The 17,360-nt window shown below is 39.3% G+C and overlaps 1 protein-coding gene across 4 annotated transcripts in view; it reads left to right on the top strand.

Annotated features, from left to right (window-relative positions):
* Dmxl2 (Dmx like 2) overlaps positions 1-17,360 on the top strand; it is a 142,746-nt gene that overhangs the window by 11,021 nt on the left and 114,365 nt on the right. For all 4 annotated transcript variants that reach the window (XM_032910107.1, XM_032910105.1, XM_032910106.1 and 1 more), the window contains exons 2-6: positions 6,564-6,689; positions 9,283-9,354; positions 10,772-10,850; positions 11,625-11,760; positions 12,501-12,567. In XM_032910107.1, coding sequence (XP_032765998.1) covers positions 6,564-6,689; positions 9,283-9,354; positions 10,772-10,850; positions 11,625-11,760; positions 12,501-12,567 — 480 coding nt within the window. The remainder of the gene's footprint in view (positions 1-6,563; positions 6,690-9,282; positions 9,355-10,771; positions 10,851-11,624; positions 11,761-12,500; positions 12,568-17,360) is intronic.

Raw genomic sequence — 17,360 nt, 5'->3', positions numbered from 1 at the left:
CACTGACATTTCCATCCATCCATAGGTCATGCATTGATCATGTTTCCTTCCCGGACTTCCTTTTCCTCTTCTCTCTGGCCTTTCTCTGTAGCCTTCTACCCCGAGGTACTTTGTTATTTTGCAGGACAGGCACTCTTCAAGAGAACAAATTTGAGCCTAAAAGATAACATCTAATTTTTATATATGCTGACCAGTCCCTGGGGCTTCTATTTTACTCATTTTACTGTGATTTACTTTAGCATTTTTCATAATTAGTACTTTGAATAGCTTATTCTTAGCGCTGACATGCAAAGTAGTTATTTACATTTTATTTTCTACTGTCCCTCCTTTTAGTGAGAATGCAGACAAGCCGGAGACAGCCGGTTTTGTAATGCTTAATTAGAACAAATTAATTAATTATTACTTATTTGCTTTTCAAGCTCTCATGTTTCCTTCAGCTATTACTAGCAGTAGTAAACATGTTTTCTTTGTCAGAAATATAGATGTATTCTTAGCTTGGGCTGTGAGGTTTTTTTAAATTATTTATCTTTTTAAATTTAGTTTTTCTTTTTTTTCTGTTTTTTTCCTTTATTTTTTTTTATTTTAGACAAGAATCTTAGTCTGTAGCTCTAGCTGGCTTAAGACTCACTGTACAGGCCAGGCTAGCAGTCTCTGCCTTGGCCTCTCGCTGCTGAGACTGTAGATTTATGCCACAGTGCTTGGCTTACATGCGTAACTCAGTACTTACACCGAGTATTTCCATGTATTTTGTTATTAATATAAAATTGGATAGTTTTTGACCTGTTCAAAATTGTAAAACTGAAGTATTTTTAAAAAGACTATGAAAGAAAGCATTTCTTTAGAGGAGGAAGGTCCTGGGGTGGAGCCCAGTTCATGGAAAGCACACGCTCTGTCACTGAGCTATGCCTCAGACCTAAGAAAGGTGGTTTTTTTTTTTTTTAATTTTTTTTTATTACTACTTAATCAAAAATAGATTTTCTTTAAAACGTCCTAACCTATCTTTTTCTGGCAGTAGGTTTTTGTCTTTACAGATCTCAAGTTTTTCTGTCCTGCTATTTTCAAGTATTCTGTTACTTTTGCATTCCTCATTTTTCCTGAAGTGAAGGGTTATAGGTGCCACACATGACATAATTTGCTGCACTGCTTCCCTCATTTTTGACTTAGGATAATTTTTTTTCTGATTTTATAAGTCTGTTTTGCCCAGTTAGCATTCTTGAGTGGACATTCAGCCATTGGAGCGATTCACTTATACATTGGAAGTGAAGTATGTTTTTAGGAACGTGGAAAGAACCTTTAAGGTTTTGGAGACTGGGTCTCACTATGTAGCTCTGGCTGGCCTGGGATTTGTTTGGCCTGTAGATAAGGCTGCCTCTGCTTCCTGAGTGCTGGGGTTAAAGGCATGTGCCACCACACCTGGTGGCTGTTACTGTTTTTAATTGTGTGTGTATGTGGGTGTATGAGTGTATATGTGTGTGTGTACTTGTGCACGTATGAAAGGTGGAGTGGGGGAAGGGTGTGTATACATGCGTGGGTGCTTGTGAGTGCAGGTACTCAGAAGTCCAGAGGTGATGGATCCCCTAGAGCTGGGATTACAGTTAGTTGTGAGCCCCTGTGGATGCTGGAAGCTGAATTTGGGGCTTTTGCAGTCATTATGGCTAGAAAAACAAATGGTTTTTAACTGCTGGGCCTTTTTCACCCCTAGATACTTTTCTTCACTCTCCTTACCACAGAAGGAATATGCCACGTGACAGTCATTTAGATTCTTACTAATATTTGCAGTAGCAAAATATAGGAAACAGATTAATTATGGCAAAACTATAAAATGGCATAGAATGCACCTAGTAGGAAGGTTGACTGAGGGTGAAACTCATTGACATAGTGATGTGGAAGGAGAGAGTTCAGGAGGCCTTAACCCCACGTAGAGAGAGCTACAGGCAGTTAAGGGGTGCTAAGAGGAGAGATAGTGTCCCCAGGAGGAGACAGCAATTGGCTGTGTAGAACTAAGTGGTTAACCCTGAAAACATACACAGGTAACATTATATGGACAGAATGGGCTGTATTTATATATTTACAAGTATTTACAAACATTTATATACTTGGAAATATATACACACATGTATACATATATGTATATAACAATAATTAAGGAAAATAGCTAATGAATTTGAATGAGAACAAGGAAGGGTACATAGGCGTAAGGAAAGGTAAGAGGAAATGATGTAATTATAATCTAAAAAAATTATAAAAAGTGACGTATTTCTTTCAGAGATAGAATGGAAAGTTCTTTAAGATGTGTTAGTTAAATGAAAATAAGTTTCATAATTATGTCCATTAGAATCCTATTTATGTTGAAGAAGATTGATTTGAGTTACCCTTATACACAGACGTTTCATGAAGGCCTGTTTATAACTAAGTGATTGCTCCTTAGTTATGTGGGAAGCTGATCAAAGGTAATGAGTTGTCATACTTTTCTGATTTAAATTTATGTGTTCTTTTCTCTGCCTTCTGAGTAATGGGATTTACAATCATGTGCCACAAACATCCAGCTAATTTTTAAGTCTGAGAATATTCTAAGGAGTTAGGATTTTAGTTAGATGGTGGAATGAAGGACAGGGTAGGGTGTCTTCTTTCTTTTTGAGATTATAACATAATTACATTACTTTCCCCTTTCCTTTCCTCCCTCCAAACCTTCCTCTATGCCCCTGCGCTTGTTCTGATTCATGGCTTTTTTCATTGTTATTGCATGCATGTAGGTGTGTGAACATGCTCCATGCATGTAAGCGTGTGAGCGTGCTCCATGCATGTAGGTGTGTGAGCGTGCTCCATGCATGTAGGTGTGTGAGCGTGCTCCATGCATGTAGGAGTGTGAACGTGCTCCATGCATGTAGGCGTGTGAACGTGCTCCATGCATGTAGGCGTGTGAGCGTGCTCCATGCATGTAGGCGTGTGAACGTGCTCGCTCGGCTTGGGCAGGTGGAATGCAGGTGCTAGGCTACATTCCATCCTCCCAGCCACGGTGGTGCCTGGTGCCGCTGGTGGAATGCCCACATCCGCTTGGGGTTGGCGGAACTCAGCCTAACATGGGGACCCCAGCCTGATCGATCAAGAAACCGGGGTTGAAGCTGGGGTTCCCTAACTTCCGGGTACTCTGTTGCTGCAAGGAGTCTGGAATAGAGGGGGGCCTGCGCCTGCCTGTAAGAGCCTGGGGAGAGGGGGAACTCCAGCTTGGGCATAACAAAGGCCTCCCCCAACTGAGCTTCTTGATGAGAGAGACAGTCCTTGCTTGTCCAAACTGTTTATTCTACTCATAGTGAAGAATAGATGCATACCACTTACTCTGGGTGAACCAGAGATCAAATACCTTTTGCAGGAAGGAATGTCTGGGGAAGAAGGTTGATTGGCTAAACCCTCAGGGCCCATATAGATACCTCATTAGCAGGAAGAACTCTGTGCTATGTTGTCAGGATTCTCATGTGGGGTCACGCGCCCCAGGACAGGAACTGGGAATAGATGAAACTCCTACCCAGAATTGCTGGGGTTTTTGAATCTGCTCAACCTTCCCAGTTTTTGTTTGGTAACACGGTTCCACTTGTCCCACACATACATGCATATGTATATGTATATTCTTAATATAACCTTGGGCTGTATGTTAGTTGTATGTCTATGAGTTCGGGGCGGACCACTTGGAATTGGGTAACCAATCGATGTGCCCTCCCAGCAAAGAACTTACAGGTAGCTAAGAAGTGCTGACTGGGAGCAATAGTATTTCCTCTCAGCATTTCTTCATTTCCTGTAGCTCTTTGCCTCGGGTTAAGGACTCGTGGACTTCCCTATGTGCTCTTTGGCATGTCTGTAGGTGTTGTCTTTGTTCAGCTTATGCCTAGGTAATCATGTTGGTGAGGCTTCCCAGATGTAGCTTCCGACATGACTAGGAGAGATACAGTCTCACAGCAAACTCCCTGATCCTCTGGCTCCTAAATCCTTTCGCCCCCTCTTCTGCAATGCTCCCTGGGCTGTAGCTTTTGGAATTGCTTTATAGATGTATCATAGATTCAGGACTGGGATTCACAACCCTGCATTTTGATTGGCCGTGGTTTTCTGTAATTGTCTTCACTGGTTGCAGAGAGGTTTCTTTGAGGAGTGCTGATGACCACACTTACCTGTGGGTGTCAGGACAAATGTTTATAGTGTAGTCAGGGAGTATGCTGGTTAGCTGGTTGAGGGTTCTCCCAGGTCCATGACTTCACTAGTCTCAGTTTCCAGTACCAGGCATTTCCTTCTTGTTGGGTAGGTCTTAAGTCCAGTTGGATTGGTGTTGATTACTGCCAAGATGAATGTGCTGCTACCACACTCCTAGGGGTATGCTACCATGCTGGTCATTGTTTTGGGTTACAGATGTTTATAGCTGGGTAGGACTATTAGTTTCTTTCCTTCTTTGGAAGCTTGCCCAGTGTCCTCTGGTACCATGAAAGCTAGCTCTCAGGGAGGAGACAGTCATGTCTGGCTCAGGGGTCTCTGGATCCTGTTTCTAAAGACAGCAATAGGGAAATTTACCTTCGGCCTTTAGGGGAGAACCGAGGGCCATAACTATAGGCTATATGTTTTAACTGTCTCTTGGATAGCCCTGACCCTTTTCCTGTCTGGTGTTTAGGGTTTTGCTAGATGGTCATTAGTTTTAGGAGGGAGCATTGTCAGCCCAGATAAGACAAGCTTATTCAAATTATGTATGTGTGTTTATTCATAGGATTATGTTTGAATGGGTTTCTCTTTATGACCCTTGATGACTTTTCAGACATCCTTATGTTCTTTTACCCTTCTCCCTTCTTCTGTATTTACTATTTACCTTTCACCTTCCTGCCTCTTTTTTTTTTTTTTTTTTTTTTTGAGATAGATTCTCCCAGTTTCCTTCTGGAAGGTGTCTATATCCATTATGTTGCTAGCTGGAAATTATCAGCAGAGAGGCTATGCTACCTTTCTCAGCATCTTTGATAGATATTTTTATTTTTTTGTAACCACAAATTGTTATGTTGCCTGTCTTACCTCCCCTAAGATTGAGATCACAAGTTCTTTCCACCATGCCTAGTTTGTTGTTGTTATTTTAGTTTTGGATTTAGAAATGGTTTCATTTGACACTGTGTAGTTCATACTGGCCTTGAACTTGTAGTCATTCTTCTGTATCAACCCATGTTCTTTTATACAAGAAACTTCTGATTTAATAAGTTTGGGGTGTATTGTTAAACAATTTTCTTAAGTAAGTTCAATGCAGCCAGGTTTGAGAACCATTGCAGAATTAGAAAAATAGGCTTCCCTTTGAATGTTTTCAAAGATTCAACTTTTAATAATTCTTTTCTTGTTTTCCTTATACTTGACCCTTTCTGCCCGACTGACTAACTTGAACTTACTTGGTTTTTATTAGCTGTCCTGTCTGCTTCTTGGGTGAAAACTTAGTTTATTAACAATTTTTATTTTGCTGCTATAAAAATTAAAAGATAATAAACTTCTGTGCATACAGTTGCTTCAGTTGCCTGCCCCCTACACATACACACTTAACATACATGCACATGCACATGTTAAAATGTTGTCTTCCTTATATGGAATACCTGATATTTTTGAGTTTCCTTTGTCAGGGATGTAATTTAGTATATTAAATTTTCTAAATTTTCTGAAATTTGGGAATTTTCTCTTTGCTTAGTGCTCATGTGATCAGAGAAAATAGTTACATGATTTCAGCTCACTCAGATTTGTTGATCAGTTTCTAGTTCATATGTGGTCCTGAATGGTAGACAGAAACCAATCTCCACCCTCATGATGGCTGTGCCCCAATCCTTATGACCAAAGGAATTTTGCATATGTGACTGAATTGTTGATCCTGAATGGGGTAATCTGGGGTTGTCTGTAAATGTAGTGTATGGAAACGGTGAGGACTAAACGTCAGGGACTGAACAGTGAGAGGAGTGTGAAGTTTTGTCTATAAAAGCTAGAAGAACTTCTGCCTGTTGAAAGCAGCTTTTGAATGATGATGCATGGAATGCCATTGGTTTATTTTTTGATATGATCTTTTTGTTTGTTCTTGAGACGGGGTTTTTCTGAGTGTTCCTGGCTATTCTAGAACTTGCTCCGTAGACCAGGCTAGCCTTGATCTCATAGAGATCCACTTGCCTCTGCCTCCTGAGTGTGTTAAAGGGATTAAAGGCGTGGTTTTTTTTTAAAAAGATTTATTTATTCATTTATTATATATAAGTACACTGTAGCTGTCTTCTGATACACCGGAAGAGGGAATCGGATCTCTTTACAGATGGTTGTGAGCCACCATGTGGTTGCTGGGAATTGAACTCAGGACCTCTGGAAGAGCAGTCGGGTGCTCTTAACCACTGAGCCATCTCTCCAGCCCCAAAGGCGTGGTTTTTTGATATGATATTTTATGTTCTTATTTGTGTATTAACTATTTTGTAAGATATGTCAAGGCATATCTTTATATTGGTAACGGAATCCAAAATAAAGTAAGATGTAATAATAATTCAAAATTGTATTTCTTACAGTGTCACAAACCTTTTCCTTTTTAGGCATATGGATCAGGCTGTGATATTGTTATTCTGGCGAGCGACTTTGAATGTGTGCAGATCATCCCTGGTGCTAAGCATGGAAACATCCAAGTCAGCTGTGTGGAGTGCTCCAACCAACATGGAAGAGTAAGAGATTCAGTCACTTAATTAACTGTCACTTAAATGTTCTTAACTCTTAGAATATTTGTATGTGAGTTGTGATGTGCTATAATGCCAATGATGTGAAAATTGTTCTCCCACTGGATAGACTATGTCGAGATGTCCATAGGCCTCCCAGTCTTAGGCCACTGTTACTCTGTTAATTCTGTAACCTTTAAGCCTTTAAGGGAAGAGGAATCAGTTTCCTCCAAATTCCAATTGCAGCATTGTTTGTTTTTGAGCTGAAGTCTCACTGTAGCATGCAGGCTGGTCTTTACTCTGGGACACAAGGTGAGCTTCTTGTTGAGCATCTGCCATGAGTGAGACCAGTAGACCTGACCCTTCCTCTTCAGTAATAGTGGATGCTTAACAGGAAGGTCAGGGAACTGGGTCTAATACAATACGTGTCACATAGGTGCTTTGTATACTTGTTAATTTAGTGAAAGTTTGTTGAGTGAATATTTAAGAATTTATTCCAACTTTACTGAGGATTTATTTTGTAATAGTTAAAGCTTCATCTAAAGTCTTCTTTCTCAGATTTTCTTTTTTCCTCTTTCATTTTTCAAACAATATAAAGTGAATACTAATATAGTATAATTGATATATATTCTATGAATTCAGTAAGAGCAATATTATATGACAGTTGTATGTCACTACAAGATTATAAAAAGTAGTTTTAAAACTATGGTGGGTAATTAGAGTATTTAAACATTCTTGGTTTTTTTAGAGGTTGTTCTTTACTGGATAAAAGTCTATCAAAGATATGTTAAATTAGGATCTCCATGGTAATCATGCAAATTTATACTGAATAATGAATTTAATTACTTTATCATTCCATCTCTCCTGCCTTATTCAGCTGTTTGTATCAGGCTCAATAGTTGTATAAAAGCACGGTTGCATGGTAGCAACACACTTGAAACACTACATTCTCTACTTGCTTTTATGACTTTATGTATTTTCCCATAAGTATTGCTTGTGTTTAATTTAGAGAACACTGAGGACCATCTTTCTTTCATTATTTTTTTTGTGTGTGTCAATCTTCTCTCTAGCCAAGCAAGGTAGCTTCAAGCTTGCCTAGGGTTGAATGATAAAAATTGCTAACCAATTTTTATAAATTACTTAAAATTCATGGTAATCACAATTAATACATTTTATGGGAGTAAGGATTTAAAAAAATATATACAATAAAGCTGGCTGAGACTAGAGGATTGTTTGAATTTGCTAATCTAGGGTCAGCGTGGGCAACACTGTAAGACTTTATCTCAGAAACAGAACGATCGTTAAGTATGGAAGATGTTTGTGTTCATAATCAGATAAAGCCTGTTTCTAGTCTCCTCCCCTGGGGACAGACAGTTAAAGTATCACATCTTTTCTGCCACGTTCTTGTATTTTAATCCTTTATCCTCGGTTCCTGTGATGGTAGCTGTCACATTTGTGAGTTCATATTAGCTGGGCATTTGAAGTAGCCCTCTGCCCTACTGTGGATCCGTAGCCTTGTTTGGAAGGTTAGTTTTGTGGATTATCAGAGTAAATGGTGTTAGAAGGGAGGGCTTTGGTCGGTTTCCTGATGCTGATTCTTTCTTCCTCAAGAGGATGATGAATTGGGAACAATTTCCAGGAATTGTTAGATTTGGGCTCTGGTAGCCTCTTGGAGTGGAGGGACTTGCGGTCCTTCTTATCAGGTATGATCTGGAGCAGAGTAGTTCTGGCCCTCGCAGACCCCTTCAGTGGAGACTCACAGCAGCTGCTCCATCTGGGTGCTCTGCATAGTTCAGCGATTTCCCTCTTTGTTATTTCTGTTCCTCCTTCAAGGTGACTTCCCAATTGGTGTTTTCTGTTCGATGGTATAATTACAGCCATTTTTGTGACATAGTCTTAAAATCTGTTATTGCTTGATCTATTTTTTAAAACTTCTCACAATTTTTATATTTTTCCACTGGATTATAAACATTGCTAATAAAGAGATGTACTGCTAAGATAAATTTTTGTTACTAAAGTTATCTATATATTAAAAATATTAAAAATTTGAAAATTGCATCTGTTAATTTACTGTGTGTGTGTGTGTGTCTGTGTGTGTGTGTGTGTGTGTTTGTGTGTTGTAGTGGTCAGAGGATAGCTTAGGAAAGTCAATTCTCTTCTACTATGTAAGTTCTGGAGATTGGACTCACATTATTAGACTTGGTGGCAAGTACCTTTACTCAGTTATCTTCCTGGTCCCAAAATAAAGTCTTCTAGAAAATGTAATTTTTTAAAATAGACGTTGAGGTGCATACTTGTAATCCCAATAGGATTAGAGGCAGGAAGATTAGGAGTTTGTGGCTAGCCTTAGATACATATCATGTTCGAGGCTATCCCAGGGTACCTGAGATCTTGTCTCCTTTGTAACTTTAAAACAAGACTATTGAAGTTTTTGGTAGCAGAGGTTGTTAAATTTACAATACTGCAAGGTTTATTTATAGAAGTAAACCATAGAGATATATTGAAATTGGGTTGTGTGAAATTAGTTTAGACGTTTGTATGGAGAAGGCCATTTCTATTTCACTCGTTTCTAAGCACTAACATCATGTTCATTCTCTTTTAGGTTGCAGCTTCATATGGGAATGCGGTGTGTATTTTTGAGCCCCTAGGCATAAATTCTCATAAGAGAAACAGTGTAAGTATTCACGGGCAGTAGAATATTCTAAGAATCTGGTTAACCTCATTTATTATTATTATTATTATTATTATTATTATTATTATTATTATTATTATTAGTTTTGGTTAACGTTTGAATGTTTTCTTGTTTCCATAGACTCTACCTACAGTAGCGGTAGAGAGCTTCTTAGGAAGCAGTACAAACAGTGGATAGGAATATCTGTGAAATTTAGTAAAGGCTTTGTAGAAATCCAAGTTTCTACAGTATTGCTAATTGCCATTTGTTGTGTTGAGATCTACACAGAGGCTCACAACCTCTGACTCTATATGTCACATGTGTGATGTGACTGTGTTGTACTGTATTTTTTGTTTTTGTTTTTTTATAAACAAATAGGTACTTTTATTTATTTAGAATACTATATCCCATGCCAAAAACATTTGGCTTTTAAACTTTAATTATCTTGTAGAATGAAAGGATTAGATAGAAATTACTCAAATATAACATCACATTTGTGAATTGCATATATATTTAAAATCTATCTTCTTCTTGGGAGTTCTATCTAGTTTAGTTTAGATATTGAGTCCATTTCTGTGCATTAATAAAAGTTTCAAAATGATTTATTTTTATTCTCTTGTCTCTCTGTCTCTGTCTCTGTGTTTGTCTCTGTCTCTGTGTTTGTCTCTGTCTTTCTATATCTCTGTCTCTGGGGTGGGTGTGTGTGTGTGTGTGTGTGTGTGTGTGTGTGTGCGCGTGCGCGTGCGCGTGCGTGTGCGTGTGAGCGCAGGCCAGAAGAGAGTGTGAGTGTCAGATCCCTTGTAGCTAAAGTTACAGGTGGTTGTAAGGCTCCTGAACTAGGTGTTAGGAACAGGACTTGGGTTTTCTGGGGAACAGCAAGTGCTCATAACTGCTGAGCCTTCTCCAGCTCTAATAAGATTTTATAATAGGCATGGCATGAGCTGAAGGTAAAAGGTTAGAGCAGTAGTCCAGCTTGGAGGCAGAAGCTGGAGGATCACCACAACCAGGACTGGCCAGCATGGCTAGACCCCACCTCAAACCCCAGAGACAAAAAGGCAAACAAAAAGAAAAAAAACCAAACTGAAACTCCTTACTCACACCCTCCCAACCCCAGTCCTACCAACAAGCAGATACACTGGTCATGCTAGTAGATGCACGTAACAGCACTGGGGAAGGGGAGCAGGGTCAGGGGCTCTAGGTCATTTCTGTGCTACATAGCGTGTTCCAGGCTAGCTGGGACTACTTGAGACTAGACCCTATGGCCGTGTGACCTGTAAGTGGGCCCATTGAAGTCATTTTAAAATAGTAATTTAATATTTGAATCTTTGTAAGTTTGTTTTACGTTGAAGAAAGTGAAAAAATGGTGGAATTTGGAGGTATTTTAAAAACATCTTTTTTTCCCTCTCTCTCCATGTTTCAGCAACTCAAGTGTCAGTGGCTTAAAACTGGGCAGTTTTTTTTGAGTTCCGTGACATTCAACTTAGCATGGGACCCTCAAGGTATTTAGTAGCTATACTTAAAAGTTATTAAAGTGAATAATTTGATGTGAGCATTTGATTTGAATGTATAATTAAAATGTCATAATCTTTGATGATAAAAAGTTACAAATGTATTTTTGTTGATGAGTGAATACAGGTTTTTCTCTTTCATATCCATTGCTTTGCACAGAACTTAATTTTCTCCCCTCTGCTTTTTAGTCTTTGCCTTCTACTGTTTTATTTCAAGAACCAGTGTTTTTTTTTTTTTAAGTTAACATTATTTTAGCTACAAAATGATAAATAAGACAGGGGTGGAACATTTTTATTTTGTTATGGTGTATTTCAGGAAATTACTGTCTTTAATTTGCAAAGATTAGAAACCTGTAATGACACATAGCTGGTACCCGTTTATGTTAACAATTAGAGAGGGTTGTTCTGTATTCCCTGTAGGAAACTCACTTTTAGTTTTGACCATGTCTTGGCATGTGAGATGCAACTCCACTTCAGCGCTTCTCAGACTTGCTTGCCAGATGAGTCCCTGAGCAGTGGGTTTTTTGTTTTCCCTCAAGTCGTCCCTAATAACAATTCTTGCTTAGGTTCTTTTTCTTGCTTTTCATCTAGGGGATTTCTCTTGAATTGAGTCCCTGTGTTTTTCATAGCTGGCATTGTATGTTTTCAAAACTACTAGTTTATAGACCTAACAGAACGTACTAGTTTATAGACCTAACAGAAACCGCGTGCATTTCTATTCTTACATAAGCCTGGGTCATTCACCAGAACACTTTTAACTTTCAGATAACAGATTGCTGACAGCGACCGATTCGATTCAGCTGTGGGCTCCCCCAGGAAGTGACATTATAGAAGAGGAGGAAGAAGTTGATAATAAAGTCCCCCCTGTTTTAAATGATTGGAAGTGCATCTGGCAGTGCAAGTTAGTATCTGTGTCTGTTGTAACAGTGATTCACTGAGTGCTTCCTAAATTATGTTCTCTCTTACCAAGGTCTTTATTTTTTGGTGGTATTATATTTTAGAAATCAAAAAAGTAGACTTTTTTAAAACTAAAACTTATTATAATATCATTATTTAATTTTTAACCTATGCTTTAGTTAACTGTTCTCCCAAAATTAAAAAAAAAATCATTATTTCCAGTTCAGTAGTTGAGTTGACTAAGTGTGCTGAACTAAGAGTGAAGGAAAGGTGGGTTGGGGATTTGGCTCAGTGGTAGAGTGCTTGCCTAGCAAGCACAAGGCCCTGAGTTCAGTCCCCAGCTCAACAAAAAAAAAAAAAAAAAAAAAAAAAAAAAAAAAAAAAAGAAGGAAAGGTTTGGAAGCTCCAGTCACATTTGGAATGCAGCAATGACTGTTAGTGTCAGCACAAGTTATGTAAAGAGACCCAGTTATCCAGGGAAGGGGAGACTGTCTGTGACATGCTATAATGAGGGTTTTGATTGGCATGCATGTAGCAATATCATGTGTGGGTATTATGTTCTTTGTTTTTGAAAGTATACTTTGGATTAGTTTATTGATGTTTTTAGGAAGGTGGAACTCGTATTGTTATGAGGGCAGAAAAATCTGTTGTGATGTTTGTGACACTGCTATTAGGAATATCTTGTTTTGACCATTTATACATAGAACATACTGTTCTGAACACACTGGCTTTGTTTGTTCTTAGAACCTCAGTGTCTATACATCTGATGGAATGGTCTCCTGACGGTGAATATTTTGCTACTGCTGGAAAGGTAAGGGAGCAAGCCAAAGAGTAAAGCACTCTAACAAAACACCTCCAATATCCCGTATGTTCATTTCCAGTTCTGTCTTCCATGAATTGAGATTTTCCCTCAAAACTTGCTTGAAGTATAATAAAAATGTTCGTGAGGCTGGAGATATAGCTCAGTGATGGTGAGCAGTGGTCACCATTGGTGAAGTCCTGAGCTTAGTTCTCAGCTCTGTAAAATGGGGAGATGGTTTTAAAAGACCTGGCACGATCTCTACAGATAGTATACACTTGGGAAATAATGGCTATTATTATTCCTATTTTACCTTAGCGCAATTATATGAGAAAAAAATTCACACTTATTGTGTATATGGTGTATATGAGGGGCAGAGACAGAGATGAGGAGGGAGGGCAGAGCTAGAGTGAGATTGAGTGATGTGTGGAAGTCAGCTTGCAAGGATCAGTTCTCTCCTTTCACATGTGGTCCTGGGATCAGATGAAAGCCACTGGGCCTTATCCACTGGGAATCTTTATTCAGTGTGCATTTCCATTTAAATTAAAAATTAACTTTTAATAATTTTATACATGGTGTTTTGATGATATTCAGCCTCCCATTCCATACTCATTCAACTTGATGTCTTTATTTTTTTTTTAACTCAATAACCTCTAAGTTGGACTTCATGGTATATGCCTTCAGTCCCAGTGCTTGGGAGGCAGAGGTAGGCAGATCTCTGTGAGTTCGAGGCCAGCTTAGTCTACAGATTGAATTCCAGGACAGCCAGAGCCATATAGTGAGACCTTGTCTAAAAACAAAAAACAAAAAACAACCAACCAACCCCTAAAACCCAAAAACAAAAAACCACAAAACCAACAAAAATCCAGTGAGTCCAGTTGTGCTACTAGTAAACTTTTGGGTGTATGGCCATCCGCTGGAGCATGGGCAACCTTAAAATTCATTTTTCTATTTTAACTAGTTTTTCTATATTAAAAGTATAATATAGTTCTATTTAAAAAGTAGAATTGAGCCTCACAGGATGGCGCACTCCTGTAATCCCAGCACTTGGGAAGCAGGCAGATCAGGAGTTGGCAAGGCTCATGCCTTTAATCTTAGAATTCAGGAAGCAGAAGATGGAGTTCTGTGAGTTGGAGACCAGCCAGAGCTGCAGGTAAGACCCAGTCTCTAAAAGGACAAGGAAAAAAAGTAGACATGTGGCACTGAATAGTGACATGCTCTGCCTCTCCTTCCCACCCCACCCCTTCTTTCCTTCTTTATTTCTCAGACAGTGTGTTGCTGTGTGCGTATTAGGGTTCTCTAGAGGAACAGAATTGCATGAAAGCAAGTACAGAGGGGATTTATTAGAGTAGCTTACAGGCTGTGGTTTGAATAATCCATTATTTGATTCTAAAACTTAAAACAATTTAGAATTAAGTCCTGAGTTCATCTGTGTTTTGTTGAAGACAGCTTGCGGACTCCTTTGTTCTTTTTTTACGACCCTGCCACGCCGTTTCTGATGGGTATTCAGTAATGCTGCAGGGAGGGCCTTGCACATGTGTGTCAGGCATGCATATGGCTTTTTTTGAGTGTACTCAGGAGGAGAACTGGCTGGGTCCTGGGTTATTTGGCTCTGTAGCCTTCATAGATAGTGCCGGCTAGTTCTGCCAAGCTGCTGTGGCTAACCGATGCTCTCACCACTTTGCTTCTCTTCCTTGCCCAGGCCAGCATTATCAGTCAGACTCTTAGGTTGCAAGTGTAGCTTTTGGACTCTATTCAGATTTGTTCAGTTAGCGTTACTATTTGGGTGCTGTGAGAACTTGGAAATTCAGGGAGTGTCAATTCACTGAGTGGGCTCAGTGAACTTTTATCCTAGAAACCCATTGGGATGTCTAGGTCTACCTGGAGGGACCGTATCTACTTGCTTTAGAAAGAGTAGCAACCAGTCAGAGTCTCTGGTTCCTCCTAGGTGTTGTGAGTTTTGCCAGACTCTAAAGGTCTATTTAAACCTACTAGGGTCTGCCTTGTAGTCAATTGCTGTCTAAACTCAGGTTTAAAAGTGCTATGCTATTCCTCAGTAGAATTCTAGAGTTCAGAATTAGGAAATTATTTTACTGTTCCTAGAGTTTTAAAAATCCATACTCAATTCTGCCATTTCATAAACTTCTTATAGAAGCCTGTAAGCACTCCATAGACAGAAATGCACCCTGGACTGATGCTCAAGTGTGTTTCCTGGGTCACTGTAAGTTCTGAGTATTAGTATCTTGGCATTTCTTTCCTTTTGGAAAAATGACCATATAATAGATACATACGCACCATGCCAGACAACAATGTGTCTTTAGCTTGAGAGGAGTTCCAGTTTGATCTATTTTTCTGAAAATCACCAAGTTTTACTTTTAATGGCAGACAAAAGCTCCATTATGGGATTTAGAGAGATGGTTCAGAGGTTCAAAGCACATATTTCTGTTTTGGAGGATCTGGGTTTGGTTCCCAGCACCCACACAGTGGCTTAAAATTGCCCGTAATTCCAGTAGCAGCGCATCCAATGACTACTTCTGGACTCTTTGGGCTCCTGAATACAGGAAGTACATGCAAGCTTATGCTCATGTGTACACAAACACACACACACACACACACACACACACACACACACACACACACACACACACACACACACACACACACACATACACTCTTAAAATGGGATTGAGTGATGGCTCAGTGGTTAATAGCATTGAATGCTCTTCCAGAGGATTCAGGTTCAATTCTAGCACTCATGTGACACTCAGAACTGTTTGTAACTCCAGGACCTGACATCTTCACACAGACATGCTGGCAGGCAAAACACAAGTGCACATAAAAAGAAAAATAAATAAATAAAGTTCTTAAAAACAACTCCTTCATGGCAGGCTGTGTTGGCACATTTTTCTTTTTTTTTAAAATAAACTTAGCACATGGGAGGCTGAGGTAGAGGCAGGAGGATTATGAGTTCAAGACCAGCCATGGCTATACAATGAGAACCTGTCTCAAGCAATATTCCCCTCCTCCCATAAAAAACAAAAACAAAACAAAACCTTCCAGACAACAAAAACAAAGACTAGCCCTCCATTGTGTATATATGTATGTGTCACATTTTCTTTCTCCACTCATCTGTTGACAGACACCTCAGCTGCTTCCAGACCTTGGTCATTGTGAAGAGTGTTCAGAACCATGGCTGTGCAGGCGTCTCTCTGTAGTATGCTGACTTAGATTCCTCTGGGTGTCTCTAGTTGTGAAACTGTCCAGCTTTTCTTACTGTCTTGTGGCCTAGTCTTGTGGCTTGGTACAGAGGTAGTTGCTCAAGAGTTGCAAGAACATAATAGGAAAATTGTACCACACTGTAGACAGGAAGGTTACAGTCATATTTAGGTTAGCAGTGGTTCTGATCATTAACAATTTCTAAGTAAAATATGTGAAAATATTTTGAGATACATAGCAACCATCATGTGGTATCAAAATATTGATTTCTAGGCAAAAATCACATGGATTGTTAACACTGCTTTGCTTTGTTGAAGCATTTTCTTCAAATAGTTATGGAAACAGAGAGGTAATTGTTCTTCAAGTTCATTGAACTTTGGGTCTTAATTTCTATGCTTCTCTAGAATCACACATGGAAAAGAGGATACATGTGGTTAATATGGGAGGTGACTTAGTTTCTTTCCTGCTACTTCTATAAAGTTTTGGCTTACAGTTCTGAGTTACATTCCTTCACCGTGGGGAAGTCATAGAGGCAGAAGCTTGCAGAGGCAAATCATAAGGCATCCTAAGTCAGGAAGCAGAGGGACAATGCATGGTGCTGCTCAGCTCCCTTTTCTCCATTTAATGTAGTCTAGGATCCTAGTCAGGGAATGTTCCTACCCACAGTGGGTAGTTGTCTCCTCCTAATTAATGCAGTCAAGCTAGTCATTCACTGGTGTGCCCAGAGGCCTATCTCCCAGGCCATTCTGATTCTGCCACCTTGACAGTTAACAAGCCATCACATGGGAAATGATCAGATGAGATGTACTAGATGGAGGCATATTCTTAAGGAACATGGCCATATATCTTTTCTTAAGTGTTTTAATTGATTTAAGTCTATGGGTACTCTGAGAGCCAGCATTACTCAGATACAGTATATTCCTTGTACATACTCTTCGAAAACTATTTAAAATATTTTTATACAGTATATTTAATCATATTCTTTCTCCTTCCCCAACTTCTCCCAGATTCTTTGCACCTCCCTATTCTCCCAAATTCATTTCTTATTCATATTCTTTACACATCAGTAATTGGCAGAGGACTGGTGAGGACAGAGCTGAGATGCTTCAGAGATGGACATGCCAAGTAGACACCTTCAGCTGAAGCTGACACACCAGATTGCTAAGCCTGCTGAATATGGGTGATGGACCCAAAGCATCTGCTGCATCGAGGACCCCTGGCTTAGAAGCTGGGCATTTTATATTTGTATTGACATTTAGTAATTTCCATAATTTGGGGGAAGGTTTAGACAGTGACAGTTAATTTTTTCTATTTATCTGTCAATATATCCAGGGGTCCTACATAGTTAATTGAAAAGCTTCTCTTTCCTTGCTCTCTGTAGCTACTTTTGTCATAAATAAAATGTCTCCATTTCTGGGCGTCTGCGTCTGGACTCTGTTCAGTGTGCTCATTCCCTATATTTGTGCCACTGTCTCAATTGCTATTCTTTTAAAACAAGTCTTATCCTTAATACAGCGAGGCCTCTCTTCTGATTTGCTAGATATGGTGGTGCCTGCTAGTAGTAATCCTATAGTGGGGAGGTTGCTTGT

Source organism: Rattus rattus, chromosome 8, assembly GCF_011064425.1.
Source record: "Rattus rattus isolate New Zealand chromosome 8, Rrattus_CSIRO_v1, whole genome shotgun sequence".
Taxonomy (NCBI): Eukaryota; Metazoa; Chordata; class Mammalia; order Rodentia; family Muridae; genus Rattus; species Rattus rattus.
The sequence above is the reverse complement of the archived record's forward strand: the minus strand, read 5'-3'. Positions and strand labels throughout refer to the sequence as shown.